At 43.3% G+C, this 19,593-nt stretch overlaps 1 protein-coding gene across 1 annotated transcript in view; it reads right to left on the reverse strand.

Moving 5' to 3' along the window:
* The window catches only part of KLB (klotho beta), a 26,705-nt gene that overhangs the window by 2,674 nt on the left and 4,438 nt on the right, over positions 1-19,593 (reverse strand). The window contains exons 2-4 of the mRNA XM_012644489.1: positions 7,460-7,970; positions 4,821-5,089; positions 786-1,929 (exon numbers count right to left, since the gene is read on the reverse strand). Of these exons, the coding sequence (XP_012499943.1) occupies positions 786-1,929; positions 4,821-5,089; positions 7,460-7,970 (1,924 nt within the window). The remainder of the gene's footprint in view (positions 1-785; positions 1,930-4,820; positions 5,090-7,459; positions 7,971-19,593) is intronic.

Here is a 19,593-nt window from a genome sequence, read left to right on the forward strand (position 1 = left end):
GGTCTCGCTCTTGCTCAGGCTGGTCTCGAACTCCTGAGCTCAAACAATCCGCCCGCCTCAGCCTCCCAGAGTGCTAGGATTACAGGCGTGAGCCATACAAGGAATTTTTAATGACATGGAACACACATTTTTAAAAGTTGGATACATGGCTATTAAAACATGAACTCAATTGTATTAAAAATGCCTAGCAAGCATGCTGGAAGCAAGTGATCCAAAATATTGACAGTGCTTGTCTCGGGAAGTGAGATTTCAGGTGATATTAATTATTTTAATTTTTTTTAAGAGACAGGTTCTTAGCTCTACCCAGGCTAGAGTACAGTGCCAGGATTCATAGCTCACCAATCTCGAACTCCTTGGCTCAAGCCATCTTCCTGCCTCAACCTCCCAAGCAGCTAGGACCATAGATGAGCACCTGGCTAATTTTTTTTGTAGAGATGGGGGTCTCGCTATGTTGTCCAGGCTGGTCTCAAACTCCTGGCCTTGAGTGATCCTCCTGCCCTGGCCTCCCAAACTGCTGGGATTACAGGCGTGAGCCATGGTTCCTGGCCTCTTAAGGTGATTTATAAAAACACCTGTCAAATTTTCCATGATGAGCTTGTGCTACTTTTATAATTAAACAATTCAAAAACCCAGTGGTCCATTTTTCAGATCAAAAATCCCACTGACAGGACTTGGGTTCCAAAAATCTGGCACTGGCGCTGATGAGCCTTCTCCACTCATTCTTTTGTTATCAATTAATGTGAGCCTCGCCCTTCAGTGTGTCTGAAGTGGCCCCCGAACCTCACCTTTCAGAGCCTCCTGAACGTACTTCTCCACGTAGTATTTTCGGAGCTGGTCATTTTCCAGAGCCTGGTCGTCGATGCCGTTGGCGGTGATGTACACGTCCACGTCGCCGTAGTTCTCCCGGACCCACCTGAGCAGCTTGCGCTCTCCCCAGGGTATCACGGCCAGGCGGCCGGGGGAGCTCAGGCGGGTGAAGTCCTGCAGAAACTGGATGTCCCGGTCCGAGTCGTAGCGGCCGCCGCTCTGCGGCTCGTGCATCACGAACCGGGTGGTGAAGTGGTTCAGGGCGCAGAAGTCGGCCGCGCCGCGGACCAGCCCGCGCTCGTGCTCCGAGAAGCGGGGTAGCGCGGAGCCGGAGCGCCCGCGCCCGCGTTTGGCGGCGAGGTACTCCCTCATGGCCGGCGGGTAGTCCCCGCTCTTGAAGAGCGGGTCCGCGAACCAGGCGATCTCGAACTGCAGGAAGCGCTCGGCCGCCCGCCGATGCGAGGCGGCGTAGGGGTTGGCGGGCTCCGCCCAGTCCGCGTGCAGCGCCAGCGACACGGCGCCGCGCTGCGCCGGCCGGTACTGCCGGTCGTACAGGCGCCAGGCCAGCGCGTGCGCCAGCAGCAGGTGGTGGGCCGCCCGGTAGGTGTCGTTGCCGCTGCGGTTGTAGACGTCGCTCAGCCGGTTGGGCTCGTTGATGGTGATCCAGAGCTTCACCACGTCGCCCAGCTCGCGGAAGCACAGCCCGGCGTAGGCCCGGAAAGCCCGGGCTGTCGCCGCGTTCAGCCACCCGCCGCCGTGCAGCAGCGGCGCGGGCAGGCCCAGGCGGGCGTGGGTCGGGTGGTAGAGCGTGATCATCGGGGACACGCCGAGCCTCAGCCCCTCGCTGACCACACAGCGGTAGTACCTCAGCGCTTGTCGGTTCACGGAGGACACGTTGCCGGTGGGAAGGACGGAGGCCCAGTCCAGAGCGAACCGGTAGTGGGTGACTTTCATTCTTGCCAGCATCTCAAGTTGTTTTTTGATGCTGACAAAATCTGTGCATTGAGCCGGTCGTGTTTTCAGCCTCACCCCTTCCACTCGGTGCAGCAGTCTGTTGCCGGTGGCGTTCCACACGTACAGGTGAGGGTCACTGAACTGTGGGGAGGAAGCCACGGCCTCGGGCTAGGAAGAACAAGCACATTAGCAAAGCGTGGGCTGGCAGACAGGGTCTACGCAGACGTGGTCTGAGAGGAAGAGGGGCCTGGGCTTACTCCGCCTCTCGCGGACACGAGAAAATCGGCGACGCATATGCCCTTCCTAAGGGCCTGTGTGTTCCAGCTGTTGTGCTGAAGCCACAGAAAAGGCCGGGTGGGATATCCTCCTTTCCAGCCCTTGAAATTTCCCAGGGAGACCAGAGAACATAGGGAAGAAAGCACACCCAGGGCTTGGCTTGGAAAACAAGTTGTTTAACGAAACACTGAGAAGCTGTTTTCAAGTTCATTTGACCTAAAAACCCAGTTACATGGTGGGGTTTCACATGGCGCCTGTTCAAATGCATTATGAAATTTGCTTGGTACCGTCAGTTAAAAGCAGTTATGAAAGATGTATGCTAAACCCTGCCATAAATTGAAGACAAAGTTGAAATTCCAACTGTAGAGGATTTCACTGAGATCAGCACTTGGGGTTGGAGGAGGCTGGCTGACCCCAGCCACAGTTCCTAAGAAAGGCCAGCGGGATGGGGCAGGCAGTGACCCTGCATTCACTGAACCCAACTCTCTAACTCCTCCAGCACATTTGCATCCGTGATGTCTCTCCCACCCATGTGCCTGTGACGACAAAGCATTTATTCATGCAGTGGAAGAATACTAGACACTCTCTCTGTGCAAGGCACTTGGGTTATGAGTGGAAAGGACCATAACATACTTCCAGGAACTCCCAAGGCTGACTCTTGAATCTGATAGTATCTCATTTCCTGCCTCTCCGCGGAGGAGAGAGCCTTGGACTCCTGTTCTAGTTGTGCCCCTTTGAAACGCAGGCTTGGCAACTCTATAGTGATGGAGCAATCGCACCTACCTCACAGGTGTGTCATGCGGACTCAGTGACTCTGGGAAAGTGCTCTGGCAACTTGAAAGCACTGTGCAAACATATGTGGCCATGGCTTGGATTGTTTTCCCCGGTTGCAGTAATTGCCTGCTAGGCCATTGAGCCTAAACTAACAGTCCTTTGGCTTAATAAAAACATTTCCAAATTCAAGATTACTAAGGGAAACTAAAAGCTCTGTACTTGTTTTAAAGGTCTTTTTCTTCTCATGACTGAATTTAAATGCACCAGGAAAAAAAATGATAATTAACCTTGGGTCAATATTTTCCCTCTAATTGTTTTCTCGTGTGTCATCTTTCATAGTCTAATTACAAAGCCATATCACTGCCCACTTACCATCTGCCAACCAGTTATCTAGAACATTAAACTGAGAGAACATTGATCATGTGAGCATGAAGTTAAATCTGTATATAATTATTTGAGTAAAATCCTTCTAGCCTAGATGGCCAGTGTCAGTGTTTTGAAAACTCAGAACACCATGATATTGAAAGGGTGTTTACAAAAGGCAATCTTGCCATTGGGCAAGGCAAGATCAAATAAAAATCTGTCTTACTTTTAAAAACCTCCAGAAAGCTACAGTTAGAAGAAAGAGAACCTGGTGTTTGACAGATCAGCAGAGTAACTACAGTTAACATTAATCTATTGTACATTTCAAAATAGTTAAAAGAGAATAATTCAAATGTTCCTAGCATAAAGAAAAGATAAATATTTAAGGTGATGGATATCGCTATTACTCTGACTTGACTATATGAATATATTAATTTATCACATGTACCCTGAAAATACATACATCTGCTATGTATCAATAAAAAATTATTTTTTAAAATCTCCAGAAAGCATTAGTTTTAGACAGCAAGTGTGTATGATTAATCTGCTAAGAGATTAATTAAAGATGATGTACACCAATCCCAACCCTAGCTCCCAGAGCTTGTTTCTAAAATCCTACTCTCAGCCGGGCGCAGTGGCTCACGCCTGTAATCCTACAAGCGTAGTGGTCAGGAGACAGACCTGGGTAACCTGGACAAGTTACATAACCTCCCCCAACCTCAGTTTCCTTGCTTGTAAAATGGGGATTTTAAGATTAAGCAGAGAAAATGCTTGGTACAAACCAAAGGCTTTAAAAATAGTTGTTATTATGACTTTGGGAGGCTTAAGGACTGCCCGTTAACAGTTCTGCCGGTACTTGTGTTACCTTGGGCAAGTTGATAGGTCTCACTTTCTTCCCCTGTAAAAATGAAGGATTTGGAAGGAGAACTCTCTAGGGTCTCACCTGGCTCTAAAAGGTGATCTCATTCGTTTACCTGAGCACCTGCCATGCAGCAGGCACCAAAGCCTCAAACACCTCTGCCCTCACGCATTCTAGCAGGGGGACAGAGGTGACGTATGAGAAGACCGTGGCAAGTGCTTAGTATGTTAGGTGGGGATGATGCTCCATAGAAAGATAAAGCGGGAGAGGGGAGGGGCGGTGATAGGGGTGCGTTGGGGGCGTCAGAGCGGCGAGGGCTTGCTGAGAGGTGATACTGGAGGAAACATCTGAGCAAGGTGAGGAATGAGGCGTGCAGAGGCTCTGCTGGGATACAGAGGCCTCACGAGGCGAATTATCCAACTCTATTAAATAAAAGAATGAAAGGGCTGCTAATGATTTGCTTTTGACAAGAAAAAAATCTAAAATTATTTTCCAGATAATTTTGACACTACTAACAAATGCCCCACCCAGAAAGGACCATGGGTTCCCCCTAGGCTGTGTGCGCCTCCTCCATCGCCAAGCGAGAGCTCCAGCCGCAGAGCGCTCTCAGCAAGCGTTCATCGCCCTTTTCTCCCTTCTCTTTCCCCAGCTCTCCTTCGTAACCTTGCAATAATTGTGGTATCCTATACCCTCCGATGGCTATCTTTTAGCTGTCATTAAGTAAACGAAATAAAATATTGTGTGCTCTTTGCCCCAGTTTATGGTTAATTTGGAAGTAGCCACGTACCTTAAGAACAGATTCAGTGATACCCCAGGAGAAGTCACAGGGAAACTGACCCTGCACATCCGGCGTGGACTCTTTTAGAGCAAAACCATTTTCTCGTATGATCTGTTTATAGTAATGCGCCGAAGACTTGGGTATCCTTTCTTTCTGTTTGCTATTAAAATCCACATAAAATAATCCTCGGCGGGTAGTGTAAGCATCTTGCCATTCAAAGCCATCCAGGAGAGACCAGGCAGTATAACCAAACACTTGGATTTCATCCAACCTTATTGCTGCACAGAGAAAAGAAAGCAGAGGTGTTCAGAGGCCTAAACCCTCTAGTTCATGTTTATAATTTCACTAACAATGTGCCCGGAGACAGCATATTGTGAAACCAACCTTTTTCCTAATTTGCAGGCCCGTTACATCAGATAGAAAACTAATGTTTATCCTTGAAAAGTAGCAGTTATTTTCACCCAGAATGGTACTCCCTGCCCTCGAAACAAGTGAATGACACAGTTAAAGGATCAAATTAAAAGTATTTCTGAGACTTAGTGTGCAAATCTGTGTCAGGGGGCACAGTGATTTCCAGAACCCTTTGGGACCAGTGCAGATGTCTGCTCGTGACCAAGAGTTTCTCATTTCCAGTTTGGGCTGGTGTCTGTCTGTGGACAAGCTGTCCACTCTATGAAACTATTCTTCTGGGACTAAAGAGATCGCGGTCAGAATTGGCATCAGTGAACGCAGATGAAAGGAGCAAAGTGATGAGCAAGAACGGGAGCCAGCGTGGCTGGGGCAGAGGGCCCAGGGCCTCGTCCTGCTGTGCTTCTGGGAGAGTGCTCCTGGGCAGGTTTCTTGGCCTCAGTTTCCTCATTTGTAAACAGAAAGGATTGGAAAAGACGATCTCCAAGGACCTTTCTAGCTTGAAAACTCTGATTCAGTAACTTCTAGGAATTGGGTAAAAATGAAATATGAAAATCAACAGCAGCAGTCAAAACAACAAATACCCAAATCAGCCCTGAATCATCTTTCTTTTCTCAAAAGCATTCATTCTCTCATAGATATGCCTCATCTCTGCATTTTTGGGTTCTAATTTTTTTTTTTTTGAGACAGAGTCTCACTCTCTTGCTCAGGCTAGAGTGCCATGGCGTCAGCCTAGCTCACAGCAACCTCAAACCCCTGGGCTCAAGTGATCCTCCTGCCTCAGCCTCCCGAGTAGCTGGGACTACAGGCGCATGCCACCGCGCGTGGCTAATTTTTCTATTTTTAGTAGAGACGGGGTCTCCCTTTTGCTAAGGCTGGTCTCGAACTCCTGAGCTCAAGCAATCTTCCCTTGGCCTCGGCCTCTCAAAAGTGCTAGGATTACAGGCATGAGCCGCCGTGCCCAGCCCATTTTTAGGGGTTTTATCACTGACATTCTTTTCCTAAAAGGTAGAAAAATCCATGCCAAAAATATTCCAAGAAGGCCCTATCTCCAGTCTCTTGGTGGTGTAGGATCCTGAGGACAATGTAATGGTAACGTCTGGAGAATTGGCAGCCCCTCTGCCCACATGCATGGCATTCAACCCCAGCCCCATAGGCACTGTCCTGCCCTGGCCCCCAGTGCATGTGGCCCATGGCTGGGCGTGGCTCCATTCCACGTTGCTCATGCAACTTGGGGCAGCAGGGTCCTGCTCTCCCTGAGGATAATCCCTGTAGACTCTGTTCTACAGATCCTGGGATTTTCCTCCAGCCTTGTGCCTTCTAAAGAGAGCTGCAGAGTTTTAGTAAGGTCCACAGAGAATTCCTTTTTATTTGAGTGAAATGGAGCCCGACTCTGTAGGGAACAGGACCTGAGCTTGTCTTCGGCTCCATCATTTCTATCAGCCACCTGTAGATGTCACTACTTGAGTAACGGAAAAGGAATGAGGGGTAAGGAGGGGCTAGACGAAATCTCCAGGAGCCATGGAAATGGCTCAGCTTTGTCTTCAGACCGTTTGATGGATCAGTCATGGCACAGAACGTAAGGACCACAATTTCAAGAACATTCAGCATCTTAGAATAAAATACTACTGTTAGGAAACTTTAAACATATCTCTTTTAACACTGAAAGAATGAAACATCTTCTTGCCAATTAAGGATGTAGTTCTTTAGTCTGAAATTCTTTTGTTCTCAAACTTATTTTTAAAAGGACATGGGAGGCCGGGCACGGTGGCTCATGCCTGTAATCCCAGCACTCTGGGAGGCCGAGGCGGGCGGATAGTTTGAGCACAGGAGTTTGAGACCAGCTTGAGCAAGAGCGAGACCCCATCTCTACTAAAAAAAAATAGAAATAAATTATTTGAACAACTAAATATATATAGAAAACATTAGCTGGGCATGGTGACGCATGCCTGTAGTCCCAGCTACTCGGGAGGCTGAGGCAGGAGGATTGCTTGAGCCCAGGAGCTTGAGGTTGCTGTGAGCTAGGCTGACGCCACGGCACTCTAGCCCGGGCAACAGAGCAAGACTCTGTCTCAAAAAAAAAAAAAAAAAAGGACATGGGAGTAACATAAAAAAAAAGATCTGTCAACATTGGACAATATGAAGGCCCAAAAATAATAATCATATATTCCAAAGTGACTTTAAATATCCTATAAGTATTCAAAATTGTTTTTAAAAATTTGACTTAATGTGCAACCAACCTTGAAGCACCTGGTTGAGGAAATTCTTCATCATGTAGACGGCTGTGGTGTCTTCCGTTTTCACGTGACTGTCCGTGAACCAGCCATTCTCAGCAATCAAGATCCGAGGGTTGTCATATTCCAGTTTAATCCAGTTCAGCACTTCTCTTAAATTGAGTGACACATTTTGCCCCATTTTAGCCATGGTGTTTAGGGGCTTGAAATTGTTAGGTCCAAAGGAGAAGGCAAAGAAGTCAGCTGTGCCTCTCACCTCTTTCTTCTCTGCTTCAGAGAAAAGGGGTAAGATGGAGAGCAATTTCGTCTTCATTTCCTCTGGATAGTCGCCCTCCCCATGGATAGGGTGGGCGAACCAGCCAAGCACAGAAACCATGGATTGTTGGCACTTGACTATATCCATCATGTTTTCTGATCTGTTTGGCTCAATCCAATGGGATCCCAACGTGATAGATAACCAACCCTTCTGATGTGGGCGGAAATTTATGTTGTAGTTATGCCAAACTTTTGAATGAGCCTAAAAAGAAGAAAATATTGTTGATCTTTATTGTCCGGGCTCACAGTGGTTGTATGTAGCTGGTAAAATCATGGACAAAATTAGTGCTGCGTAGGGTGGCACAGGGGGAAGCTGCCAGGGAGCCCTGATGGCTCCCAGCCTGCTCTCTGCACGGCCAAGGCTTCCAACCTAAAACTTATGCTACAGGAGGGCTGAGGGGCCCGCAGGGAACCCGAATCCAAGCTCTATCTTACTTCTCTGCTTGACTCCCCTCCCCAGTCCTCTTGGAGCAGGGTGCAGGTGAGCTACTATGTAGGTTATAAGGTTGCCTCCTCTGTATAAAAAGACACAGAGCAGTGATCATTCACTGTTCTACAGAATCTCCCTTGTTCCTAATGTAGAAGTCCAGGACAACGCAGCTCCAAATCCTCTCAATGTATAATAGCAGAGCCCACCTCCCAGGGTTTGTCATGAGGATTGAATGAATTAATGTGCGTAAACAGCTTCAGAACAGTGCCAGGAACAGAGTAAGCTCTATGTAAGTCTTCACTATGATTACTATTCTGATGAAATTGTGGCAGGCACTGCCCAAAGTGGAAAACCAAGGGAAGAATGTGGGTTTGGGGGTTAGCACACCTGGGCTTGAAGTTCAGGTGCTCACTCTGTAGCCTTAGGCAAGTTACTTAACCTTTCTCAACTCTCTTCCTATCCTCAGCTGCAGAATGAAGTTAATAACAATAACATCCTTTGTAAGGTTGTCGGATTTAGAGCTTATACATCTACGAAATATGTAGCACGGAACAGAGTACGTGGGAGGCGCTGCCAAAATGCGGATGCTACTCCCAGAGTTTGGTCTCCGGTGGAGCTCCCAGCAGGGCCCCGGCCTGTTTGCCGGCGCTGCCTGGGCACCCGCTCGCTGCGGCTGAAACACTGGCCCAGGAACGTGGCCTCCGGAGGGTCTTTATCGCGCAAACGAGGCTGAAATGGGGGAAAGAGAAACATACAAAGCTGCATAAAGGCATTAGATAAAAAATAGCTAAAAGCCAGAAGACATGGTCCGGCTAAGAGTCACGAGCCATAGCTGAGGGAGGAGCAAAGCGGCGAGGACCCGGCGAAGACCGTAGGCCGTGTGGACGCCGGCCGCTTGCCTGCCCGCCACGCACCCGCCTGCCTGTCGGGTCTCCATCCCTCCGCTCTCTAGGTGTTTATTGTTGTCCCACAGAGTCTACTTTCAGCTTTGTTCCTTGGCTTTTCTCTTGCTCACTGGAGACATTTCAACATCAGGATGAACTATCTGAAACTGCCTTTTTGTAGGTCAAAACTAATCAATTTGAGCAGTGGATTCAAACTTTATAGATCCTGTGGACACTGAAAATGTTCCATAAATCCTGTTAGGGTGGGGAAAGTAGGCGTTGATGTAAGGGGTGGGGATTCCAAAACTGGTGCCACCCTGCTTTTGGTTTTATTTTTTGGGTTTTTTTTTTTTTTTTTTTTGAGACAGAATCTTGCTCTGTTGCCCTGGCTAGAGTGCCATGATGTCATCGTAGCTCACAGCAACCTCAAACTCCTGGGCTCAAGTGATCCTCCTTCCTCGGCCTCCCTAGTAGCTGGGACTACAGGCGAATGCCACAACGCCCAGCTCATTTTTCTATTTTTTGTAGAGATGGGATCTCACTCTTGCTGGTCTCGAACTCCTGATCTCAAGCGATCCTCCCACCTCAGCCTCCCAGAATGCTAGGATTATAGACGGTAAGCCACTGTGCTGGCCAGAAAAGCTAATTTAAATCATTTGCTGAAAGATTTTCTGGAGGAATGGATGCCTTGAGGTATTACCTCTGTCTACCTGTTCTTACATCTGGTTGTCTTCAGAAGATTCTGGAACCATTTAGCACCCAAATGTTCCCAAGGATCCTTAAGAATGCTTTCCTCTCAGAGAAATGTTAAGGCTGTAGCCTCCTCCCTTGCCTCCAACCTGGGGTTGAGCTTCTGAAAGGAGTAACAGGGGAGCCTGCGGCAGACTCTGTCTTAAATGATTTCAGCAGCTCTTTCTGTGCTTTCCTGGGGCTAGAATCACAACAGAAAGTCTTGAGAATTGCTTCCCCCGCACCCTTATTTTTCCGATTCAAAGCTAAAGCAGTCTTGCATTCCTAGGATTTAAAGAGGACATTCATTCTTTGCTTTCTTCTAAACAGCCAGTCACCCCCTGGTCGCCGTAGTGCTTTCATCCACAGAGGACACACTCTGCAGGGCTGCTGTGCAGACCGGAAAGCACTGAGTATGTGTAACATTTTGAGCCATAAACTAGCTGCCTTGCACATTTAGCTTTTGCTTGTGCAGACATTGAACGTAGAGTAGACAGTATAAGTGTATTAACCCAGCCCTAATAGGAATTAACCAGTCCTAACAGGGAAAGACAAGTGGGGGGGGAGAGTTTCTTCAAAATAGATGTTCTATTGCATATTTCCGTAACTATAATATATGAAAGATGACCTAAGCTGTGATAAAATCTTGGTTGTATCAGCATTCGAATGAGAAACAGTAGAGTTTAGAAGACAACAGACATGTACCTCTGCACTACCTTTCCAAGCAAGTTTTCTGGACATACCTATGTGCGTATATTGTAAGGCCCCAAGGTGACCTTCGTGTTCCACGGTGTCTCTTTCACCTTTGCTGCTATTTGCATAGGCTATCAAGGTATCTAGGGTTATCTTTGCTCTGGGCTGAAGACAGCCGCTTCATTCTCCCGTAGAGAATGTGGGGGAGGCTCTCCATACCGCACTACGGTTATAACTTGATCCTGTTTGCCAAGGAACAAGGCAAAACGTTTTGCTTCGAGATAGTGAGTTTGACATAAATCTTGATGAAACCGGGATATCTGTCTATGTGTGTCCTCTGGTCTGACCTAAAGGAGATCCGTTGGGAAAACTGAAATGGAGTTCACGGAGGAGTGCGCCCTGGGCCCTGCAACCTTGCCCAACAGCCATTCTGCGATTTTCCAAGGTCATCCTCTATCTAGTACAAGGCCATCTACCTTTGGAATGATTGATTTAAGGGAGCTTCAACCTTTGTTCTTTAGATTCAGTAGCTTAAAGGGAAAGTCAGTCTGCTTTTTCTTTTTGAGCCCAGCTATCAAGGCCTAATGCCACTGAGAGACAGCCGGGGCTTAATATCTCATTCCGTTCCCTCCTCCAATCTAAAGTGGCAGCTCCCTTTGATGCCCCTGGAAGTCCAGACTCAGATAAATTCTGCGGATGACAGGAAGCAAATAAGATAGCAGGCACGACTTTAGAAACAGAGATGAAGAAGGGATTAGAGGTCAGGAAGACATGGCGGGACGCTGGTGGGAAGAATGGGCTGAGCACAGAACAAACCTAATACATCATACATACGTATTTACGGAACCCCAATCATTTTTCAAAAGCTAGATGTCCAAATTTGTGCATGATTTTAGTCTTCTTTGGCTGAAATATCTCCATGTGAACTGTAAATGTATGTTATTAAAGCTATTTAATAAAGTATTAAATAGAAACTGTTAAAGAAAATTTATTTAAAAAATCCACATGTGTAACAAAATGTTGTCATATTTCTGTGTTTCCTTCCAGGCTTCTCAAACATACTTCCCAGATAAAATCACTTTAAACATTTTCCACCTTGTTTTTAGTCTTCATAATTATGTTAACAGTATAACAATTTACCAATTTGATGAAACATGATTTACTTAGTCATCTCTCTCTTTTGATAGCAATTACCTTATTTTTCTTCATTCTTTCCTTCTTTCTCTTTTCCTGTCATAAATTATGTTGCAATAATTAACTTTGGCCATATAGCTTTGAATTTATTTGAATTATTTCTGTTCATTAATCCCAGGAATGAACTACCTATTTTTAAAATTGTTTTAAATATTCCCAAATTGCTTTCCACACACTTTGTCCATTGGTGTGAGTGTTCTCTGAACATCTGCTGCAAAACATGATGGCTCTATTTGGGGGATAAATGGCCTTCGAGAATGGTAGAGAGGTGCTCCTCACCTACATGGTACTATCGGGGAAATGGCCCCAGTCTTTGAAGCAGGAGACTGGGGCTCTAGTGCTAGCTCTACCACTAATTAGCTTTACAATCTTGGACAAATCATTTCCCTCGCAGAGGCCTTGGTTTTTCTTTTCATTATACTGAGCTAAAAATAGACACCCTAGAGTATTGTGAAGACCGAATGCGGTAACAACATACACAAAGACCTATGAAAACAATACAATGTAAACTTGAAGTAGCACTTCGAAAGAGCAAACTGAAAATAACTGAACTTGCTGTGGAAAATCATGGTGGAAGTCTGTGTGGGCAGGAAGAGTGTTCTGCACATAGGTCCTAAGCCCTTACCTCTCCAATTTCATAGCTATAAATGAAAAAAATATAATTAAATGTTTTTCCCCATTTATTGTTTGCAGCTGATTGAGTTTTTCTCTTTGTCCTTTTGGACTGGGATTAATTTCAGTTCGATTCATTTTTCATCTACTCAGCACTTTATATTAAGTTTTGTGCTAACTACAAATACTGCTCTTCCAGATTGTTTATTAAATTCATTAATTTATCCTGCATTCTACAAATATTTATTGGGTGCTTAAGACATGTGACCTTTGCTGTTTATTGCTAAAAAATTATGTGACTATTATTCCTTAAAATATATTATGTGACAGTCATTCTTTAAAATTTTTGACAATCTTGAAACTCTTTGGAAACAATATTTTGCCTTTATTATTCTTTGGAAAGAATTTAAATATTGACAAAAGTTACCACTTTTCATAAAAAAATATTTACCATCTTCTTTTTTTGAGACAGAGTCTCTCTCTCTCTGTTGCCCAGGCTGGAATGCAGTGGCCTCATCATAGCTCAGTGTAACCTCAAACTCCTGGGCTCAAGCAATCCTCCCACCTCAGCCTCCTGAGTAGCTGGGACTACAGGTGCACACCACCACGCCTGGCTAATTTTTGTATTTTTTGTAGAAATGGAATTTCACCCTTGCTCATGCTGGTCTCGAACTCCTGACCTCAAATGATTTTCCTGCCTAGGCCTTCCAAAGTGCTAGGATTACAGCCATGAGCCATTGCACCCTCCCTACCATCCTATTTTTAACGGTCCAAGTTCATGTTTTCTATAATTGAAATAAATCAGTAATTACATTTTAATGAATTTTCCTCCTATTTTCTTTTCAATCATTATATTTTCAAATTATTCTAACAAATCATTAATTTTCTCAGTTTGTGTCATTTCCAGATTTTCCTGTGGGAATTATGTAAAAAGTAAACGCAAACATATCTGTTCCTTCAAAACAGGCATCCTGTTATTATAGAATTATAATTTCAATTCTATTACTACATTAAAGTAATGGCTGAACCAGAATCTAAACCTGGCAACACAAAAGGAAAAAGGTCTAGAATAAAGTTCAAAATTTGATTAAATGAAGCATTTGTGGGTTTCCCCATATTAGAAGAGAGGTTCAAAGAAATCAATATTAGTAAATTAATGCTTTACTGAAGTTCTACTTGCCTGAGGAGAACATTTGCATGTCATCTTGTAGAATGTAGAACGGTATTTTAAGCTTTCTGTTGCTATTACATTAGCAATAGTGATCCTGATAGTATTTAATAATTATTTTTTGCAAAAGGACCATATCTCATGGTATAACTGAAGCTAAAATGGTCTGGGTTGGTGACTTGAAGTCTTTCCTCCGGATTTAGGAATAATGAGTTAAAGATAGAAGCCATCACGGAAATTAAAAGATAGTTATTATAATAATAAAAACAAGACATATCACTCTTTTTCTGAAACAGAGTCTTACTCTGTTGCTCTGGGTAGAGTGCAGTGGCATCAGCCTAGCTCACCGCAACCTCAAACTCCTGGGCTCAAGTGATCCACCTGCCTCAGCCTCCTGAGCAGCTGGGACTACAGGCGAACGCCATGACACTCAGCTAATTTTCCTATTTTTTGTAGAGATGGGGTCCTGCTCTTGATTCAGTAATCCCAGCACTCCTGAGCTCGAGCTATCTTCCCAGAGCGCTGGGATTCCTGGCGCGAGCCAGCGCGCCCGGCCTGTATTTCTTTTCTTAAAGAGGATCCTCCCATGTCGTAAAAGCCTCAGTCTCATGCAGTGTGGGTGCACACCTGGCCTACTGGCTTCTTGGATGCAGGGACTGTATCTGTTTTGCTCACAGTTGTGCATTCAGTTGCCCGGGGAAGGGTCTGGCATAGAATAGCTGTTGAATGTACGCACACTATGGATCAGCTAGTTTCTTGCTTACCTGACGCACATTAATGATAATACAGTTTCTATAAGGCCGGTCTTATTTTTCCCATTTTAGAAAAGAAACTGAAGTTTAAAGAGGCTGTACAATGGTGGAGGTGGGATTTGAACCCAGGCCTCTCCAATCACCTTACTACGCCATCCTGCTTTCCGTGTGTCCCGCCATTTCTAAATCTTGAAGCTGTTGAGGAAAGGCCATTTGATATACTGTTTTAAAATTATATCTTCTTTCCGCTGTACTTGGTTATTAAAAACTAAACAGTCCTAGAATGAGGGTGCCATACCCTGCTCTTCCATAACGAGAGAAAAGTATCTACGTACGTCCGGAATCCCCGAGGGACCCCGCTGCGCCCGACGGTCCTCTGAGAACCGAGCTCTTAACGCCGCCGCCGGCGACAGCCCGCCGGGCAGGGAGCCGCGGCTGCGCAGCTCTTAGGACAGCGCCTCCTTCGGACAGACGGTCAGCGAGCGGTTCCCAGACGAGTGACTTATCGTCAGATGTAACAGAATAGTGGTGAAACGGAGAGCCATAGAAGGTTAGCGCAGGAACGGTGGTAAGAGCTGGCACCCATGTGGCACCGCTGTGCTCAGCAGCGTGCGGGGGCTGCGCGAGCCGTCGCGTCTCGCCCTCGCCCACGCCGGCGTGGACAGGGCGGCAACGTGTCCCGTTTCCCCGAGCGAAGGGAGCCTGTGTTGCTCCGTGTGCTCTTGTCTGCCGGCGAGACGGAGAGAATGGACCTCAGAGGTCATTTCATTCCATTTTCGAAATTTTTCTATTGTAGATGAAGAAGGTGAACCTCGCCCTGCCCTCAAATAAGTGACCTGCCCAAGGTCTCAGTTCGCTAGAACAGAATTAAGTCCTTCAGCCTTCTAGGGCACTGTCGTTTCTAGGATATCGTGCGAATTAACTTATGTGCCTTTGAAACACACCTTTATTCCTGAGACGCGAAGGTGATCACCAGGCTGTGAAATGCAAAGGGTACGTAACAAACACGGCACGAAAACGAGGGGCAGCAGACAGAAAGCCTGCAAGAGCCACTGGGAGAGAGGCAGAGTCGAGGCTTCACTGTGCCTTCGTCCTGCCTCCCCGGCTGGGCGGCACCGCAGTGCCCCATCAGATGGGCAATGCATCAGCACCACCTTCTGTTCCGTTCCATCGTTTTCCTTACAGAAAGTTACACACATCTGCAGAAACAGGTTTAGAGAAATCATTTTCATTTATCAAAGTTTCCTTCAACCTCCAGCTATTATTTTATCCCCATTTTCACTCTTCATCCATTTATTTTGATTATTTACTTAAATTCAAGCCCACAAATATTTATTTAACAAGTACAAGGCATTGTAGTAGACATTTAGAAAAAAGGTTGACAAGATAGCCCTTGCTTTCAGATGACCTATGACATCTCATAGGAGAAACAAGAACAGAAATAAGTAAAACAAAAACAGTATACTACTACATCTCAATTAATCAGAAATTATAAAACTAAATGTAATAATACGATTCAAATTTTGTAAAAACATGACTATATGTACATATGTGTTTATGTGTACATACATACACAGAAAAAAATTGGACATGGAACAAATTGCTGACAGTGTTACTTCTAGGGTGTGGGGTTAGAGAGTAAGTAAAGAGGAGATCTTTTATTTTTTTAACTTAATGTCTTTCTGTATTGTTTGAATGTTTTGCAGTAAAAATGAATTTTTCAAATTTAGAAAAGTCAAGGGTATTTTGAAACACAGTTTCTGTTAGTGAATTCCATTGCTCTGTGCTATCACTCTTCAGTTTCCCCCAAGTCCAAAAATCTCAAAGGAAAAAATGGGAACTTTAAAGTTCAGTTATTTTGGATTTTTTTCTGTATCAAAGAATGTTTTATACTCCAAAATAATATGTTGATGTTCAAAACAAGGCGAGGAGGAGGCATATAATACATACAAGATTAACACGAAAGAAAAACTGGTAACAGCAAACTGCAACCCTTCATTTAAGACTCAGGTCATATAATCTCTGGTTATGACACGGTGCTAAGCAGAACCCAGCAATGAATTCCCCAAATACTAAAAGATCCTGGCTTTCGCCCACCTCAGGGTTACCCCAAAACATTTTCAAGTAACACCATTAGATCTTCCAAAGATTACTTTAATTAATTTCTTCCGAGATTCGCTCTTTACTGGATAATAAATTAGAAGGTTCTGATCTCTTCTCAGCATCCCTACTACTTTTCAGCAACAGAATTGTTTTAATGTTTAGTAGTTTTAATTACACCGTTTTTTCTTTTAACATAGACTTTTTTCTAATGTGGAGTTTTCTCAGACTTTTTACATGCAATTAAATGACTTGTACAATAAAGTAACGTAAAGTTTCCCTCAGTTCGTAGTTTCATCATATCCAGCACTATTTCCATTACTTAAAATATTTTCCGATCTCCAGTTGGGTCTAATTTTCCATGTACGAGAGTGTTCATATCAAATCAAGCTGTTTAAATAGGATCACAATATTATTCTCTGAGGATTTGTAATTACATTTATTTAAACTCTTGTTAATCATTGACTAAAGTATAACTTTTCTACTTAATGGTTAGAAAAAGTAAATATTGCTCTCTTGAAGGTTTTAGAATACCAATTGCAGTCTATAAATAGGTTTTTTACATGAGTCTTACAGCTAACAATGGTATTCTGGTTATAGAAACTCTCTTTGGCAATTCTTTTCCACAAGCAGTTTTCATCATTTATTCCAACTTGATTAAAAACATCTGTAAGATACTGGTTTTGACTTGTCTGGTCAGTATTTCCTATAGTGTATTTCGTTAGAGGTGTCTTAGGTCCTAATGGGAAAGAGCTGGGATTTCTACTGTGAGTACTATGCAGTAGCTAATTCAATGAATAATTGTGTTAGCTGATTTACTGAAACCCTAAATGATATTGTTGGGACACACACACGACTTAACATCATTTTAATGGGACACTAAAGTTCTGGGCAAATAAAAATTAAAACTGTGGGGACAAATGAAAAACCCCATTTCTAATATATGAGTCGGGGGATAAATGGGTCTTAGATTCTGTGGACAAGTAAAACATGGAGATAGATTGTTTTGGTCTTTTAATAGGCAAAGCGAAGTAAAATATCTGCTGAGTCAGTATCAACACACGTGACTGACATGGGTAAATTGTTCTTTTCCTTGAAGCTAGGCGGGCGATCCATGTTCTTAAACCTTGCCAGCCTGATAAATGAGATTTGAATTTTGGCTGTGACACTTACTCGCTATGTTACCTTAGGCAAATTTCTCTGGGCTTCAGTTTTAGCAGTTATAAGATGGGTTTAAGAACACCTACCTGGCTGAGCCAATGTGAGAATTAAATGAGATAATATGTTAAAAGTACCTAGTATGTTTCTGGCACTTCAGTAGGTACACAATAAAATATTCTTCTTATAGTAATAATTTAAAATAGTATGATAGAATGTTAAAAAGTTATCTACAATAATTGTCTCAATCTTTCACTTTAAGAATCAGGACCATTCTCTGTCCTTTGTTCTCTCTTTTCTCTCTCTTTTTTCTTTTTGGTGTGGGAGGGGAAAGTTGTGGAAGGCAGAAAGTAATAGGTATTTTTTTTTAACCTTCATTTTTCTGTCCTCCATTGATGGAAAAGCTTGGCCAGTTTTTTAGCTATGAGACTTTGCAAAACTTGATTTTGATGTCATTCTCTTGCAACCCAACTTTAATGGGGAATTTAAAAAAATTCCTCTGTTTTTTCATAAAACAAATCATTTTAGATAATCCTTGAAGATTTTGCTTTTATATAACCAAGACAAGCTACAAAGGCTCTTGCTGGTATTTTCATTTCAAAACATTACACTTAATCTTCAAGAAGTTTGTGGGGGGATGGGCAGAAGAGTCTTAAAAATGACATTTAGTCTACTTAAATGTGTTTGTGGAACACTGTAGCCTTCTCGATGTTCACAGAAGCAGTTGCAGCAGTCTATTGGCAAAGAAGGCTTAGCTCTTAATCATGAGAATAGTGGTGTTTTCACAGTTGTTTTTGCAGTTTTAGTACTAAATTTTGTTTAAGAATTTCAACAGAGACTTTAAGAAGAGAACTATATAAAAATGATTGTTTTGTTTTCTTTCAAATGTAAGATATTTTCTTTACCTTCTTATTTTATTTATTTCTTACTTTTAGTTATGGAGATTCTCATAATATACAAAACTAGAGAGAATAATATAATGAACCTTCATAAACCCATTACTCAGTTTTAACAGTCATCAAAATTCTATAGCTTGTTTCAAGATAGGTTTGGTTTTTTAAATTTAATTTCTCTTTTTAAAATTTTTTGAAGTCCAAACCTGAGAATTAAGATAGGTTTTTAATGTAACATCTTTTTTAAAAAAACAGGCATACATAATTGATTTGCATGTTCTGAAAAGACTATATAAGGTTTATGCCTGTGTGTGTGTGTGTGTGTGTGTGTGTGTGTGTGTGTGTCTGCAATCCATTTCTATTCCATTGCAGGTTTAAATCCTTGCTGGGACAAGGTAGAGTAAATTGAAAATAATCAATTTAATTATTTACTGAATACTTAAGACACGTCAAGCATTGTGTGAACTTCTTTGAGGGAATGATACCAAGAAATGTGAAGTTAAAGCTCCTCAAAGAACTGGAAAATAAGAGAAGAAATACAGTCTTATTCCCGGCCAGGAACGAGTTGGTGAGGCCTTCACCTAGAGTAGGCTTTCCCAACATTTCTTGTCCCAAGAGCTTCTTTCACAGTATTAAGCAATCTCTTGAACCCCTGAGGAATTTAAAGAATCATTTCATCATTTGTGTGTAGTATACAAAAAAGTGTTGACATATATTTTATTTTATATGTCTATTTTATTAAAGATTGTATTGTAAAGTTTATTTAAAATAGTCATAGAATAAATTACAAATATTTAAAATGGTAATAATACATGCACATAAATTTTGGCATTTTCTCATCTAATAAATAATGCACATTATTTAAAGTATATTAATTAGGTATGGAAAAGTATTTTATGGACATATTTTTAAATGACATACTATGCTTGGTTTTAGGTAGGACTAAAAGTACACTAAAATGCTGAGTAAAACCTATACATTCAGTGGTGTTTTCCAAGCCTGGTATACCTACCTTTTATTGTATAGAGATGACATTAGGTGGAAGAAAGATGAAAATTTTTATGTTAAATGTTTATTTTTAGAGTATTAAAAATACTGGTTCTTGGCCGGGCGCAGTGGCTCACGCCTGTAATCCTAGCACTCTGGGAGGCCGAGGTGGGTGGATCACTCAAGGTCAGGAGTTCGAGACCAGCCTGAGCAAGAGCGAGACCC

Source organism: Propithecus coquereli, unplaced genomic scaffold, assembly GCF_000956105.1.
Source record: "Propithecus coquereli isolate 6110/MARCELLA unplaced genomic scaffold, Pcoq_1.0 Scaffold213, whole genome shotgun sequence".
NCBI lineage: Eukaryota > Metazoa > Chordata > Mammalia > Primates > Indriidae > Propithecus > Propithecus coquereli.